Source organism: Triticum dicoccoides, chromosome 2A (assembly GCF_002162155.2).
Source record: "Triticum dicoccoides isolate Atlit2015 ecotype Zavitan chromosome 2A, WEW_v2.0, whole genome shotgun sequence".
NCBI lineage: Eukaryota > Viridiplantae > Streptophyta > Magnoliopsida > Poales > Poaceae > Triticum > Triticum dicoccoides.
This window is the reverse complement of record NC_041382.1, coordinates 567,211,935-567,228,943: the sequence shown is the minus strand read 5'-3', so window position 1 is coordinate 567,228,943 and position 17,009 is coordinate 567,211,935. Positions and strand designations below refer to the sequence as shown.

The window sequence follows — 17,009 nt, the reverse complement described above, 5'->3', positions numbered from 1 at the left end:
TATTTTTGGTTTAAATATGATGGAAAATAGATCCGGGGGGCATAGTTTTCACTAGAGGCTTCTCCCTTGAAAATAGCATACGATGGGTAAACAAATTATTGTTGGGCAATTGATAGAAAAGTGAATAATCATGACGATATCTAAGGCAATGATCATGTATATAGGCATCATGTCCGAGACAAGTAGACCGAAACGATTCTGCATCTACTACTATTACTCCACACATCGACCGCTAAATAGCATGCATCTAGAGTATTAAGTTCATAAAGAACGTGTCATGTGCCCTTCTATCATTGGGATCGAACCCATTACAAAGCACCTCTCCCATTGCAAGAAAAATCAATCTAGTTGGCCAAACCAAATCAATAGATTGGAGAGAAATAGGAAGCTATAATAATCATGCATACAAGAGTTCGGAGAAAACTCAAATAATATTCATGGATAAATCTGATCATAAATTCACAATTCATCGGATCCCAATAAACACACCACAAAAAGTCATTACATTGAATAGATCTCCAAGAACATCAAGGAGAACATTGTATTGAAGATCAAAGAGAGAGAAGAAGCCATCTAGCTAGTAGCTATGGACCCATAGGTTTGAGGAAAACTACTCATGCATCATCAAAAGGGCAGCAAGGTTGAGGTAGAGCCCCTCCGTGATCAATTCCCCCTCCGACAGAGTATCGGAGAAGGCCTCCAGATGGGATCTCACGAGAACAGAAACTTGCGGCGGCAAAAAAGTATTTTGGGTGGATCTCTGATGTCAGGGGAATATTTGAGAATTTATAGGGGCGCAATTAGGTCAAGACATGCCATGAGGGGCCCACAGGCCTAGAGGGCACGCCTCGGGGCGCATCTCCCGAGCTTGTCGCTCCCTCGTGACTCTTCAGGTCTTCTCCCGAACCTTCTAGGGTCTCTTCTGGTCCTGAAAAAATCAATGCAAAGTTTTTTCTCCCTTTGGACTCTATTTGATATTGATTTCCTGAAAAGCCCAAAACAAGCAAAAAACAACAACTGGCACTAGGCACTAGGTTAATAGGTTAGTCCCAAGAAATGATATATAATTGCATATAAAACATCCAAATTGATACTATCATAGCATGGAACAATATAAAAATATAGATACGTTTGAGAGATATCAATGTTGACCTTCACAATTTTCTAGCTAAAGAGGAAATTGCCTAGTTGCAAAGATCTTTTGAAATGTGGCTCCTTAAGGGGGGTTAGGATACTACTCAGTTTCGTGTTATTGATAATGGTAGGAACAAACAAACACAATTTCTCCCTTGAGTGATTGTGATGTTACTATTGAGTGCATTGATGAGTTGCTTAAGCATGCTACTTGCTATCATAAAGAGTTGTTTGGACCTGCACCTAGTAACATGTACATTTATCTGATGGGTTGTGGGCTCCTAATGAAAAATATTGTAATCTAGATACCTTTCTACTAGCAGACGCTTCGGCAAGGTGGAAGTAAAACATGTTCTATTTTTAATGAAATCTAGTCATACCCTGTCCCTGATAATATACCCATAGAGTTTTTTCAAAACTATTGGGATTTGGTCAGTGAAGATGTCGTGCGTTTATTTGAATGTATTCATGTTGTTTCTCTAGAAGTTCAACAATTAAACTATGGTATTATTGCACTATAACCCAAACTTTTTGATGCAAACAAGATACAACAATTTTAGGCCCATTCGTTGATTGAGATGTTTTTACAAGCTTATCACAAAAGTTTTGATTGTTCGCCTTGAGCATTTTGTTGATATTTTGTTTAGAAGACACCAAAATGCTTTAATAAAAGTTGTGCCATTATGGATGGCATCATTACATTGCATGAAATCTTGCACCATACTTATGTGAACAAAATAAGAACCATTATTGTTCTTACGCTATATTTCGGTAAGGCCTATGGCGACGTCAACTGGGAATTCCTACTTGATTGTCATTATGTACGTGGGTTTGGCACTAAGTGGATTTGTTGGAATAGACATATTATGATCGACGGTGATGTATGTGTTAAACTGAACGTTGTAACTGGGCCCTACTTCCAGAGATCCAAGGGGGTGCACGAAGGGGACCGCTTATCTCCTTTTTTTAACCTGGCAACTGTGAGCCTCGCTAAAATTGTTACACAAGCACACTTTAATGGGCTTTTGACTGGGCTGGAAATTGATCTTGTTCCTAATGGCATTGATATTTTACAATACACCACAATACTGAGGACTATCCAGAATGAAATCATGTCAGGTTTAAAAAGTAATTGTAAAAGGTGAGGTGTGTGTGTTATTGGGGGTGATGAACCTACTATGGAAACTTATGTTGGGATCAATTTGTATATCAACTCCTTTCCTTTTAAATATCTAGGCATGCATGTAAGTTATGTTGGCCTAAAAGTGTATGACTGGAGCTTTGTTGATATTCAGTTACTTCAGAAATCGATTCTTGGGTTGGGTATGCCATGTCTATGGAAGGTCGTACTATATAGCTTAATTGTGTCCTATCCCACATCCATCTTATATATGTCAGTGTTTTTCATGAATGGAACTATGATTAAGAAATGGGATAAACCTAGAAGAAAATTCCTTTGGGAACGTTGTGGAAAAAAGAGATGTCATTTGGTGAAATGGGGCATTGTTTGTAGATAAAAAAAAGCAAAGGGGGCCTGGGTGTCAAAGATCTCAGGAAACAAAATATAAGTCTATGAGTCAAATGGTGGTGGAAATTTGAAAACAAACTATATATCTATTAGTCAAATGTTGGTGGAAATTAGATAAAGGGTAGCAGACTATGGCAAGAAGTTGTTAAAGCTAAATATTTGAAGAACTCTATTGTTTCCTCGGTTAAAGCTAAATATTAGAAAACAAAATATATGTCTATCAGTCAAATGTATGATTCTCCTTGTTGGAAGGCGATAATGAGAGTGAAAGATTTATATATGGTGGGTAGAGGGGGTTGTGCTAATTAAGGGTAATACTGCTAGACCATAGAAATGTATCGTTTTTTAAAGTAGACCCTTTTGTGAGAAATTCCCTTTGCTTTGTGGTGTTTGTTCAGAACAAAATTGCACTATGGAAAAACTTGAGTCGCTTAATCCTGTAACATCCTTTAGAAGAATCCCCCATTATGGCTGAACAATGGGAGAGAATGGAAAATATGTGATGACGTACTATTCCTATATGTGATTTATCTGATGATATCATATGGAAACTTAACATAAATCATATCTACACTACTATATCTAGCATTGCTGGCTCGAAAAACATCTTGCTGGGGCTAATTTCAAATGGATCTAGAGCACTAAAATCCCTCACAAAATTCATATTCCTATGTCAATTGTTTCAAAATGTTGTCCTTACCATGAAAGTTATAAGAAAAAGGCATTGGCCTCGAAACCCTACTTGCTCTTTATAAACTCATACTAGACTTCCCAACACATGTTCTTCTTGTGTCCGATTGCTAGAGTGGTCTGAAAAACCGCGGGTGTGGTGTTGGGGACTGATCTGTGTCCTAACTCGTTGTGGCATTGTTATGTGTGGATTTTTCCTTTCCTTTCTGGAGGTGAAAAACAATCGTGCCACTTTTGAGTACAACTGGACCAGAATTCCTTTCGAGATAGTGTTTACACCTTGTTCTTTCATGTTGTATTGAACAGGTATTTCGAAGCCAAAGTTGGTTGATGTTGTGAAGCATGTTGGTAAGGTGCTAAAAGAGATTGCTACATAGATGATGCTAATGGTGTGGATGTCGTGTTGTTGGTCTGCTATAGACATTTGTGTTTGGACCCAATAGTCGGCGAACGTTTGTCGGGAGGGGTGGCATTTACGAACGTCTTTTCTGGCAGTTTCTTCAGAGACGCATGGTAATTTTTCAGAGGCGCATGGCATTTTCTGGAAGCAAGAAAATTTTGCGACAAAAACATGCAGAATTTGCCATCTCCTGCCACCTAAAAATGCCATCAAAAGGCGTTTGTTTGTCATCCCCTCCGGGGGAACGTTCACCAATTAGTATTTTCGTTGTGCTTTTGGGTAGTTGTCGCGTCTTGGTTTGGATGGGAAATCATCTTTGTCCGTAATATTTTTATGTGGTTGGTACTGCTTAATAGGTCTAGTTTTTCTTGATGCCGTCTAGTTTTTTCCATGCGGTGGGTTTTCTCATAGCGCCCGAACTCATTGTTTTCTCTTCCCCGCGGCCCTGCCCATGTTATCTCTCTCTTGAGTAGCCCGGTTTGAAGGGAGGAAAACATTCCACCACAACATACTGAATTTTTTCTGCAGATCGAATCAAACCAAATCGCACAAATCTAGCACCATTCGTACGTATACGTGATCATAAAGCTGCGACTTTATTATTGTTATATTTATTATTCCACAACTCACGCGGCCGTCCCATCGCAGGCAGATGCACACGTACACGGCCGTACACACGGTCGTTTACGTGAGAGTAAGCTTGGTGCGGGGACACCGCAGACAACAGGCAACAACGACAGTATTCATGGATGGATGGATGGACGGACGGACGGACGGATGGAGGATCGTCCGCGGCGGCCAGCGACGAGGCAGCTAAGAGCTGCTAGTTCTTGAGGAGGTAGTCGTCGAGGTCGTGGAAGGTCTTGGCGGCGGTCTCCTTGATGACGTCCGGCTCGGGCACCTCGTCGCTGGCCTTGTCGAAGTCCATGGTCCAGTTCACCACCGCGCCGGCGCCGTCGGCGCCCTTGTCGGTCACCTGCACCGTCACCCTGAAGTTCTTGTAGAAGCTCACCAGCTCGCCGTCCACCACGCTGTACGACACCACCTTCTTCTCGTCGTCCGCCACCTCCACCTTCTCCTTGGCGAACGTCACCATCGGAACCCCTGAAGGCACGCACCCAATGCTCACGTTACATATATATACTGATACAAGCTCCGGATATGTGGATCGTTTCACGGCGCACGTACCCTCGGTGTACTTGATGAGGCGGACGGTGCCGGCGGACTTGCCGTCGCCCTCCACGGTCTCGATGCTCTTGTACTGCTCGGGGAAGATCTTGGGGAACAGCTCCGTCGACTCGCGCATCGCCGTCCACAGCTTCTCCGCCGGCGACTTCACCTCCACCACCAGCTCGACCTTGGACGCCATCGATCGATCGACCGGGATGCAAGGTTGCAACGCGTTCAAAGCTCTTGCCAGCTACTTGAGCAGTGAAGTGACTGTGGTGCTTGTGGTTTGTCCATGGCGAGAGCTTGTGACCTTATATAGATGATCGAGCTAGTAGTGTTCTCCAGAGGGGGAGGGGGTAGTACCTGTGGGTGCTACTTGCGCTGCCCATTGAAGATTTTCCGGCAAGATCCATCTACCCTTGTCAGGCTCCAATTTATGGCGTCGGTGCCAAGGATCAACGTATATTCATGGTGGTGATAATTCAGAGCAAACGCACAACCGTCTGCATGTGAGACTGGCTGTACAGGGGTGGAATTCTTGATCTGAAAAAGTGGGCAATAACACTGGTCTGGTTTGCGGTTGGAACCAGGGCCCCCATAAATATAAAGTCTGAAATGTTTGATGGACTGATCAATATGTCAGTGATCTTCCCACAAATCAAATCAAGGTGATAGAAGCAGCGGCGAGAGTAGGTGATTAGTTAGCCCCTGAACAGGTTATAGAGTAACACTAAAATTTGTAGAAACAACAGGAGTCGATTATTTATATATTTTTTTCCGAAAAAGGGAGCACCTCAGCCTCTATCAAGTGATGCCCACGGCCATAGTATTTTAAACACCACAACCATATATTATCAATTGTTGATAATACTGAACAAATCAGCTTGCAAAGAGAGAAAAAAACTCGAGGCCATCCACCACCTGGGATGCATCACCAGTTCACCACATCATCCCCAAGCAGATAAAGGGTACAACACTGATGTCAGACCAAAGGTATCACACTTTAACAGATCTTTGAACCAACATCTTCAATAAGTAACGACGCGGAGGCGACGACGCCCCTGATTAAGCCGGAAAGTTGGATCATGGGTTTCACCCTGAGAAAATACACCCGCCAGCCCAAAGGTATAGGCACCCACCAGAACAGAATTGCACACAAAGCTGAGGCTATCTTGAGATAGTGATGGAGCATGATTAACCTCCCGCAAAGCCCAACCACACACATCCAGCAAATCTGTCCGTCCATACGACCGAGGCAGGCACAGCTCTGCCGCTCAGCTCAGCTCAGCTCAGAATGGTCTGCACTGCAGTCATGCCCCAGAGTTTTACACTACATACATACAAACTCATAGCAGCCGCACATAATTACTTGGCCGGACGACTCAGGCCGCCGCGTCGTCCACCTGCTGCCTGCGCCGCATACTGGACTCCTTGATCTTCAGCAGCTCGTCGCAGACAATCCACGGGAAGCTCCAGAACTGCTTCTTTCCCGGCCGTCGGTGTTCCGGGTGATAAGTCACGCGGTACCACGCCGACGCCCACCTTGACGCCTCTGCCTTTGGGCGGCTCCTGAACCAACCCTGCACCTCCTTGTGCAGGCCCTCCACCGAGTCGATATGCGGTCCTTCATCTCGAAGTACCTCTTGTTGTCCTTCAGGTACAGGAGCCTATTCCGGATGTTGCCCGTCAGGATCTCGTCCTCATGCTCCGCGCCATAGTAGCTCATCAGGGTGCTCAGCTTCTCCGCGTACAGGTCGTAGAACTCCTCCGCGGATGCCAGGAATTCCTCGAAGCCAGGGACCTCTAGGTCAGGATCGAACGCGGGGCTAGATTGAGCCGAGGACGAGGGGGCAGGAGCGCTCTGCATACGGCTCGCAGCCGCTCGGTAGAGCTTGCCGAGAGCTCCGTTGGAGATGTACGTTGGTTTGTCCCACCGTTCCATGAAGTCGGGGTACTCCTTTGGTCTCAGTGACCGGGGCATTTCAGCTGGAGCTCCTGTCTTGGCAAAGTCGACCGCCATCGAATGCAAAGCAGCTAGCTGGAGGCACTCAGGGCTCCGGGCTTTCATTGGATGACGATCCGCGTGGACCAAGTGAGCAGTTGAGATTGCACCGAGCGAGTCATTTATCATGTAATCCACAAAGTACTTCTGAATTTCCTGCAGTTCATCAGGTGTTCTTATAAGATTACAGGTATAAACATGTCAGGCAAGGAAAATACATGTGCTTGTTGAAAAGACAACTTTGAACTGCTTATTGGAGCTAACTGGTAAATACTCCCTCTGTTCCTAAATATATGACGTTTTGGCAGTTCATTTGAATGGCCAAAACGTCATGTATTTAGGAACAGAGGGAGTAGTTGTGAAGCTATCAAGGTTAGATATATACATTGAAGAGCATTTTAAAGCCAACACCACTTTAAAACTCAATCATGCACAACTGTTTTCATTAGAGGATGGCAAAAATGTCTTTCTTTCCGAAATAAGTACCCACATTTCTAAAGAACGTTATTAACTGTGCATGGCGAAAAAATCAAAAAAGAAAAAACTGTGCATGGCGAGCATATATTTGGTCCAAAGCATTCAAAATTTTGTGCTGTTATTCCATCCTGGCTGAGTTCGACGCTCGTAGCCAGTTCGCTCTGGCTGTAGGCATGCACCCAGTTTTTGCGAAAGAAATGTTTTAGAAAGATGTAAGGTGCCTCAAGATAATAAATCTCTAAAGTTACTAAGCTCCCCCGAAATATACCGCCCTCAGCGATCTGGCTTTTTATCATTTTGGTCCCACTGGTCAGCTGGCGTTGACACAATCTAAACTGCCTTCGACTAAGGTGCCCTGGATCGCTGCTTTGGAGGGGGGCGGGGGCTTTGAGGGGAGGTGCTGCTCCAACCAGCCACCACATCGACAACCAAAGGAACCACTTAGTACTGTGGTTACCTCATTCGCATCGACATCAGGTGTTCATCCCTGAAGGTAAAGTTCCCATCCTTAATCTGATGGTTTGCTATAGCTCTTAATGGAGTTACATATAGTTCCATTCAATCCATCAAGGGTTGTTGGCACGTCTTCATGTAGCGGCCGATGGGCCTTTGGTCGTTCGATTTATTGGGGGTAATCAGTGGAAGATGGACTCTAGCTCGGGCTCACATGGTGCGGCGAAATCGGCCTGAGGCACTTAGCACACAGGGATAGAGAAAACAGAAAGGCAGGAAAGGAGTGGTCGGACAGACTTAGTGTTGGAATTTTCAGGTTACTTGCCTTATTTGTCCACTCTAATTAAATTAGTAAACGAGCTGTAAACTTAATTAAACCTGACATGGGTGCAGTATAGAATGCTTGTGTGCCATTTTGTGTACAATCACGCCGTCAGGTTCTTGATGTGTTCAGTTACGCAAGCTCAAAATAGGCTAATATTATCACAAAATTTTCAGCAGTGACCACTTAGAATGTTTGTCAGGCTACAAAGAATTGGAAGATAGAATGCACTTTTCACCAAATTTGGAAAGTGCACAGCTCAGTCTGGCATTATTGCTTATTGATAACATCCTGGATTTGTCATGTGGTCATGTTGTGGTTTAAGAAAATAACTTTTCGTCGGACCTAAAAGAGTTATAGAGCAGTCAAAAAACTAGATCACAGGGACAAGAAAGAGACAAACATGGAAAGAAAGAGAGAAAATAAAAGATGTGAAGAAATATAAGAGTGTTTAGATCACTACTTTAGTGATCTAAACGCTCTTATATTTCTTTACAGAGAGAGTAGATCCTACACTGCAGTTTTTCCTTCCCGTTTTGTCAACTTCAAAACCTAGCTAATATATCTTGCCAGGTTCTCTGGGAACCCATGAACCCATAGGCAATCAATAAAAAGTTGTTCAAAATGAATGATTTTAGCCTGTGATTTGTTTGCATCAGAAGTTTTGTTTAAAGAATTCCTTCTTTGATGATTTATAACAATGGAAAACGGTGCGGCGAAGTGCACATTTTCTTCTAGTATTATCGAAATGCTACAGATTGTAAAAAACTGAGATTTTCATTATATTTGCAATTGCAAGTATAAAAATTGATATTAGTCAAATAAAACAATCTTCGGTAAATTAGCAGCAACAACCTAGTAAGAGAAATTAAAATGAATAAACAGCGAGGAATATACCTCAAGTGTAACAACATGATCCATTATGCGTGGCCTTGCTGCAGTGTAGTCCATAGGTGAATCAACCTTCTCTGGAATCAGTTTCTCATCCCAAGTGATAAAATAGAGGTCACCGTCCAAATCGCCCCCGGAGCATTCATTTGGATGAGGCCTGATTAACATCAAAGATTAAATTCTACATAAACGAGGCCTATTAAACATCAAAGATTAATTGAAGGAGAAAGCAAGCATTGGCAACGTCCATCAATAGGTAGAGATGTAAGTACGTAACATGAGGGGATATCAATCTAACATGGAAACGAACACGCTGACAAACACTTCAATAGAGATTTGAGCTCCTCTGAAGGCATTGCCAGAGCAATATAAACTCTAGATGATCGTCTTTCAGTTTCAGTATAACATACGACATTACCTTTCTCCTCTTTGGGGGAAGACAACACAATCAACCAGGTTCTTAGCGCACAAACCATGGTCATAGACAGCTTCAAGTACTCTGATGTCACCAGGATGGAGACAAGGATTTTTTGATACTGCAACTTTTCCAACAACGACTGCTGTTTTCTCTTTTCCATTATCTTCAGCAAAATATGGCTGACAATTATCCTTCTGCTCTTTGCTGTTCTTTGTAATTCTGATGTACACTTGACCGTATTCTAATTCACCTGTTTCATCCAAACAACCAATAAGAACACGGCCTTTCGGAGCATGAATCTTACATCTAGTTCTTATGTCAGTCAGCCTATTATCCTGATGGGCCTTAAGAATCATCAACAGGTAAGGCTCTAAACTTGGTTCATAGCCTTGCAGTAAAATTTTCGATGCTGTCTTTGTTTCTGCACTACCAATTTTCCCCAGAACAGAGAGAGCAGCTTCTCTGTTGGTCAGCATTTCATCTAATTCACGCATATCATTCTGTTGCATCGACTCAAATATCTCATCTCTTATCCCCAAAGTTGAAAGGAGAGAGATAACTTCACGATTCATATAGCATGGTTGGGATTTGCTGGTACTTGTAATGTTAAACATTCTGCTCTTTGATTCGAATTTCTTCATACTAGGTCGCAGAGAAAGATTACGAAAGGAATCAGGGTCCACAGCAACAACTCCTTTGTAGCCACCATACCTTATTTGAAAAGCTGAAGGAGGGTTAGTGTAGTCTAATCCAATTCGGCAAGCCATTTCTTTAGCAAGTCTCTCAGAGATCTTCCCGATACCATCAGAAAATATGTATTTACTGCCATCAGTTGTGACTTCAATATCTGGAATCTCTTCTACATCCCGTGGTAGGATTTCAAGTGTTTGTCTGGAGGAGCTGAACAGTTGGCCCATTCTAGCCGCACACTTAGATACTGAACGAATATCTTCAAAGTTGCCCATCCACCTTCTTATATCCTCGGCCTTCAGGGAATCATTAGAAGCAAACATCCAAACAGAACTTCCACGAAGTTGACTTGCTGAGAAGGCCAGGAATTCATACTTCTTTGGACCAATGGAAAATCCTTCTTTCAGGATGGATAAAATACGATGATATAGGCCAGTTTTCAAGGGTTGAGAAAAGAACCCTCGTCCAGTTCTAGCTGAGATAGCATCTGGAAAAAGCTTACTCCAGTCTTCGTCTACAAAAGTAACTCTAGCAAAGTCAGAAGCATACTGTTTGTGATGCTTAACCACATAATTTGAAACCTCTTCCTCAGGTCCCAAGCAGTATATTTTGGATGGAGTGATGTGAATTCTGTAACACATCATTAACTTTCCTTCACCTTCAGTCTTACTGGAAAGCAAACCATCATGGCTCCTCTTCCTGCTATGAGCCTCCTGCTGGATGAATTGCAAAGGTTCATAGCATGTAAAGTCTAACTTGCTCATTTTCTCAAAAATCCTCCTTGAAATATGAACTGGTATTTCTTCAAGAGCTTTAAACAGATCGGCATTAACATCCTTGGAAACTATCTTCCCCATGTGAACAAGAGAATTGAGACGAAAAAGAACTTCATATGACACTGAACAACCACTTGGGCAGTCAACAAGGGGAACGACTTTGGACGACGGGCCAAAAAATTCCATTGACGAAATGACCAATTCCCCTAATTCTCCTGACATAGGCAAGCTGTTGAGAATAAATGACACCGGTGCACCTTCATCAAGTACGAGGGCAAGAGTTGAACACTTCCCAAAAGAGTGGTTGCGTGTAAAATCTAGTGCTCTGACCCAGGTAAATTTTGCATCCTCCTTGCATGCATGAAAGCGGTCATCTGAGAACCTTGAATAAACTGCAGGCCCAGAAATTGTTGTGCATATCCTTGGTGCATACATGAGCTGAAACAAATAGTAAATTAACATTAGTCAAGATAATATATATTTTACCAACTTCAGAATTATAGAAAGAATTAAAAGAGTGTTGCGCCTCACAAACTTATAGTCTAAGAAGTATGGCAATCAGTAAATTTAGAAAAGTAACGGTGATGTGTATTCATCAGATAAGCTTCATATTCATTTCACTCCAAATAGTAACCACCAACTGAGATATTTATAGGAGTGGAAATAAAAGTCGCCCCACTATCCATCTTACATGGTTCACTCTAGTTTACTGACTCAAGAACTTGCCAATTTTTCAGCTCGCGCAAGTATTGAGGGAGGGAAGTACATCTAGAGCTTCCTTCTTCAAATTTCTACTTCGCCCTATGACCGCAACGTCTGACTAATATATAATGTACAAAGGAAAAACAGAAGTATCACAGCAACATGGTGACCAACTCGACTGGTTCTTCACGTCTAACAATTGGAGTTCAGTATATCCTAATACCAAGGTTACTGCCATGGCCAAACCAATCCCGGACCACATGCCTTGTTTGGTCAGTATAGGATCATCGATCCCCGCGAGCAAAATTTTCAGGTTAGAATCTTACTGGGTGCAGCACAGAGGCTTCTTTGATGTGGTGAATACTTCTTGGTCCAAACCAAGTTATTTGCATAATAGTGCAGCCAGGATTTGCCAGAAAATGAGAAGACTAAGGTACCCCCTTAAAAAGTGGAGTAAAGGCCTCTCACGTCTCAAAGTGCTGATCCAAAACACTGAATGGGCCGTTAACGAGCTGGATGAAATTGAAAACCTGAGAACACTTACAACCCCAGAATCGAACTTCGGGCGAATTCTAAAAACTCACCTGCTGCAGCCTCTGAACATTCAGAACCAACACTGGAGAAAAAGATGCACTGTCAGGGTTATTCGTTTTGGAGAGGAAACTACGAAAATTTCCACCGGATGGCCACAGAGCGATACCGAAATAACTTCATCGCCATGCTGAAATTACCCGATGGCACTGAAGTTGAGAACCACACAGGCAACGAAGGGATACTGCTCAATGTGTTTAAAGAAAGATTGGGGGAATCTTCGCCTCCAAATCAGAAATTCGACCCAGGCTCTATCATTACCAAGATTGATGGACTGGAAGAACTTTATGTCCCATTCACTGAGGCGGAAATTGATGAGGTGGTTGGAACCATGCCGGCCGACAGAGCTTCAGGGCCGGATGGATTTAGTGGTTACTTTACCAAATCATGCTAGCATATAATCAAACCAGACTTTTATCAGCTTTGTCATGATTTCCACACAGAAGAACTCAATCTTGAAAGCATAAACACCGGGTTCATCATTCTCATTCTGAAGATCCACTCGCCCCAGAGAGCAAAAGATTTTCGCCCCATCACACTGCTAAACTGTTGTCTGAAGCTAATAAACAAACTGCTTGCGGATCGGTTACAGAAATGGATTCTAAAAATCATTCACAGGAACCAATACGGATTTTTGAAAGGGAGAACGATACAGGACCTGCTTGGCTTGGGCATTCGAGTATATATACCAATGTCAAGCCTCTGGATCGCGTTTATTCTGAAACTGGACTTTTCCCAGGCCTTCGATACTATAGAACACCCGGCTATGATTGAGGTCATGAGACACATGGACTTTTCCCACTGCTCAATGGGGTTCCGGGCCATCAGTTTCTATGCCGCCGCCGGGGGCGGGGCGACAAGGTGACCCGCTATCGCCCTTGATCTTCGTCCTCGCGGCCGACCTGCTGCAAGCTGCTGTCAACGACGCACTTCGCCGAGGGGTCCTCAGACACCCAATCCCCCCACGCACACACAAAGACTTCCCGCAATACAATACGCGGACGACACGATAATTGTGATGCAGGCATATGAAGAACAGCAAGAGGCGTGAAGAAAATTCTGCTTGATTACGCTGACTCGGTTGGACTTTGGATAAACTTCGAGAAGACTACTCTGGTGCCGATCAACCTAGACATGGCGTCGGCGGCAGGCTTTGCTGCGATCTTTGGATGTACAGTAGGCTCGATGCCGTTCACGTACCTGGGGCTGCCCATGGAGACCGCTGAGTGTCAGATAGACCTAGAGCTGAGAGATGTTTGGGCATACACATGGGGGGCCCAAATATTCATCGTCCAGATATTACAAGTTCTCCTTTGAAAATGTCATGGCTAATCAGGCTTTTCGGTGGATTTGGAAGTCGAGGTGTACAATGAAGCTAAGGGTTTTTGTGTGGCTCCTCTTGTCCGACAGATTAAACACCAAGAACATGCTCAAACGTAGACATTAAGTAATGGGCTCATCGACAGACAGGACGGCGACGGACTACTGTGTGCTCTGCCAAACCCAACAAGAAGAAACTCTGGAACATCTGCTCTATACCTGCAGTTTCTCCTACACGTGCTGGACTTCAGTTGGGTTGACCTGGGCAACAGAAGGAGATAGGTTTGACTGGATGGCAGAGGCTAAACAAACCCGTGATCATGGAAGTGTTCACCACAGCAGCGTGGTCGATCTGGACGGAGAGGAATAACCTGATCTTCAGAGGAGTGACGCCTTCCGACAGGTCCTGGTTGTCAAGATTCAGAGAAGATTTCTTGATGTTGCAACACAGGACAAAACCTGAGCTGCTAGGGTTCATTACACTGCGTTTGGATGTCTGTATTGCAGCCTTGAATTGGATTTGGTATTCCCGAACCGTCCATTCAGCTGTTTGGGTGCGCACTGAAACATCGAATGGAGATGAGGCCAAATACAGCGCTGTTTTCGCTCTCACGCGCGCTCCCCTCTCACAATACAGACCCTTCCGGCTCCGATTTCGCTGGATTTGCACTCACCCGCAAAACATACCGCTTCGGCCCCTCTCTTTCCCCCCGCGACCAGAAAAAGAAAACAGAGGCGGAGCGAAGAAGCTCTAGCGGCACCGCGTCATGCTCCTCTGCGCATGGCTACTCCCGCATCCCGGCGACGTAGCAGCAACCGCGGCGTTCCTCGCGGCGGTGGCGTCTGGATCCTCTCCATAGAGCGTGGCCGACCTTCTCAGCCATTACTTCCGGCGGTGGCGGCCACCACGACATCGCGGAGTGGCGGGTGGCGGTGGCGGCGACAGCGGCCCAGAGCCAGCGCGCGGGCGGAGATTCTTCCCACAGCCGGCGTCTGGATTCGCGCCATGGATCCATGCCCGACCTTCTCCTCACAGCCTGAGATCCGCGCCATCAGGCGGCGTCCGCATCCATCGGCGCGGGCGGAGATGCTTCTGACGGCAGGCTGAGCGGCTGGCGCGCGGCACAAAGAGGAGCACGACCGCGCGCGGAATTAGATCCAGCCCCTCTGCGGGGTGTGCTTCGTCCTTTGATCCTAGCTAGCTGAGTCTGCTTCGTCCTCTGAACTTCTCCCCATTCACTAGGAAGCAACACTTTCAGTTCGTTGTAGCCAAGGTAGACGGTGGATGGTCCAGATCGAGTTTGCTTCTTCCTCTGAATTTCTCCTCGTTCACTAGCTAGCTGTATTGTGATTCCAAAAAAATGTATGGTGATATGAAACTTGTGATTTGTGAAGTAAACAATACATGATAGCTTCTACTCCAATTTGTTGTGCAAATTTCATTTTGATACACGAAGAGCAAAGCATAAGCCACAAACTGTATATTTTTTGTCATTTTTATTGCTATATAATCATTTTTATTCTAGATTGTATTAAAAAATTGAGTCATAAAGAACAAAGCATAATCTTCATACTCATGTAAATATACAATTCCATAGTTTGTCATCCAAACAAGATTTGGTATTGAAACCTCTATGAGATTCCATGAGCCAATACGGTGAACAACCAAACAAGCGAATTCGTATTCATTCTCATTTCAGTTTCCTTGCTCAATTGGTATTGCAACCAATTCAATACGGAGCCCTTCAATACAGACATCCAAACAGAGCGTTACTGAATTTGCCAGAGAGATTGCCTAGGGTTAGCCAAACTACTTTAATCCCCTGTAATTACTTATACCTCTGAACCCTAGTACACTGTGATTGGGGCAAAAGCCCCACCACACCCTTGTACACTATGTAAAGTACTTTTTTGATTAATATATGACTGTAGGAGCCTCTCCTACAGTCTGCAACGTTCAAAAATAAATAAACACCGTGAACAGCTCACCTGAAGCAAGATGACGCCGGCCCCATCGAAGCTGCACTGGAGACAGTTCCTGATGTCCTCGAAGTACACCTCAAGCCTGTACCTCTGGGAATCGTGATTGAGGTACAGGTCTATGCGCCGCTTCCCCGGGATGACCTCCACGCGGACGCTGTCCCAAGTGTCGGCCGCCTCGAATTCGCGCTCGGCGACGCGGTTGCCGACAAGGAGGCGGGCGTCGGCCACGCGGAGAGAAAGGTCGGGCGCGCGGGGGAGAAGGTCCACGGAGGCAGGGGAGACGGAGAGGAGGGAGCCGAGGAAGCGGGGTAGCCGACAGGAGGAGGCGAGTTCAGCGGCGAGGGTTGCGGTGGCGGTGGAATCGAACTGAACGCTCCCATCGCCTCGACTTAACCAGCCGCGTCGGGCGGCGGCGATCTCGCAGGCGTAGGCTTCGCCGGCAGCGGCGACGGAGGAATCGAAGAATGCTAGGAGCTCCTTAGCGACGGCGGAGGGCGGGATATTGGAAACCCGCACCGTCGCCGTGAAGACGGGCGCTGACACCGCCGTCGCCATCGGAATGTAGTGGGGACAGAAGGGTTTGGTGTTCCGGCGGGCTCTTGGGGGTTTCTGTACTCCGAGCAGGTTTATGTGTCTGAGTGTCTCCCTTGGTCTCAGAATATATATTACTCTTTTTTAGGGGAGTTTAAATCTCTACTACTCTTAATCTCTAATTTTAATGAGTATTCTTTTCGTCCAGAAATATTTATCAAAGAAATGAATGTATCTAGACGTATTTTAATTTTAGATACATCCACTTTTATCCATTTCAGTGACAAGTAATTTTGAATGGAGGGAGTAGTTGGTAGGTTGTCTCGTCGCTTCATACCCCATCGAAGGCCAGCCTGCCCCATCCATTTTTCCAGCGCGAACCAATCAGACAATCAATCGATACTTTCCATATAAAAGAAATAATCAATCGTACAATCAAGACTTTCTAGATACATCATCGATCAAGACTTTTCATGTATTTTCCATACAAAACTTTCTCCTGACCAAACAATTAAGACTTTCCATATACAGCACCAATCAACCTTACAACAGAAAAACAATAATCGAGACTTTTCATGTACAAAACTTTCTCCTGTACGACATAGATTCAATCATAGTTCAAAATTTTCTTCTGGGCGGGCGGCGAGCTCTCGTTCTCCGTGTCCCCCTTAGCGGTACTGCGGGCCCTGGTTCTCCGTCATCTATATACCTAAAGTCTCAGTACGTAGGTCATTCGCTCATTTCGTTCGTTTGTTTCCTCCCCGCATCGATCGATAGGAGTCTCGATCCCCTTGATCCCGCTTTTCCTTAGCTTACCGCGTGTATTTATGGAAATATCGCTAATCAAATTTTTACCTACTCAAATAGTATTTCCGTAATCATCTAGTAATCAGATAGCTACCTAATCAAATCCTCTTCAACCCCCCCCCCC

General features: G+C 44.7%; 1 protein-coding gene and 1 pseudogene across 1 annotated transcript; both read right to left on the bottom strand.

Moving 5' to 3' along the window:
• Window positions 1–4,325: 4,325 nt before the first annotated feature.
• On the bottom strand, window positions 4,326–5,222 carry LOC119355418 (MLP-like protein 423). The gene is made up of 2 exons (XM_037622220.1): window positions 4,941–5,222; window positions 4,326–4,856 (listed from the first exon to the last, which is right to left on the bottom strand). The coding sequence occupies exons 1-2, from the start codon at window positions 5,119–5,121 to the stop codon at window positions 4,576–4,578; spliced, it is 462 nt and encodes a 153-aa protein (XP_037478117.1). The 5' UTR covers window positions 5,122–5,222; the 3' UTR covers window positions 4,326–4,575.
• A 440-nt stretch (window positions 5,223–5,662) lies between these two features.
• On the bottom strand, window positions 5,663–16,154 carry LOC119355417 (annotated as a pseudogene).
• Between the last annotated feature and the right edge of the window lie 855 nt (window positions 16,155–17,009).

What these genes read in the sequence shown, in the direction of transcription:
- LOC119355418 (XM_037622220.1), bottom strand. Translation starts at nt 5,121, where the DNA reads ATGGCGTCCAAGGTCGAGCTGGTGGTGGAGGTGAAGTCGCCGGCGGAG. An exon ending in CCTCATCAAGTACACCGAGG is followed by an intron (nt 4,857 to 4,940) that starts GTACGTGCGCCG and finishes GCGTGCCTTCAG; the next exon opens with GGGTTCCGATGGTGACGTTC.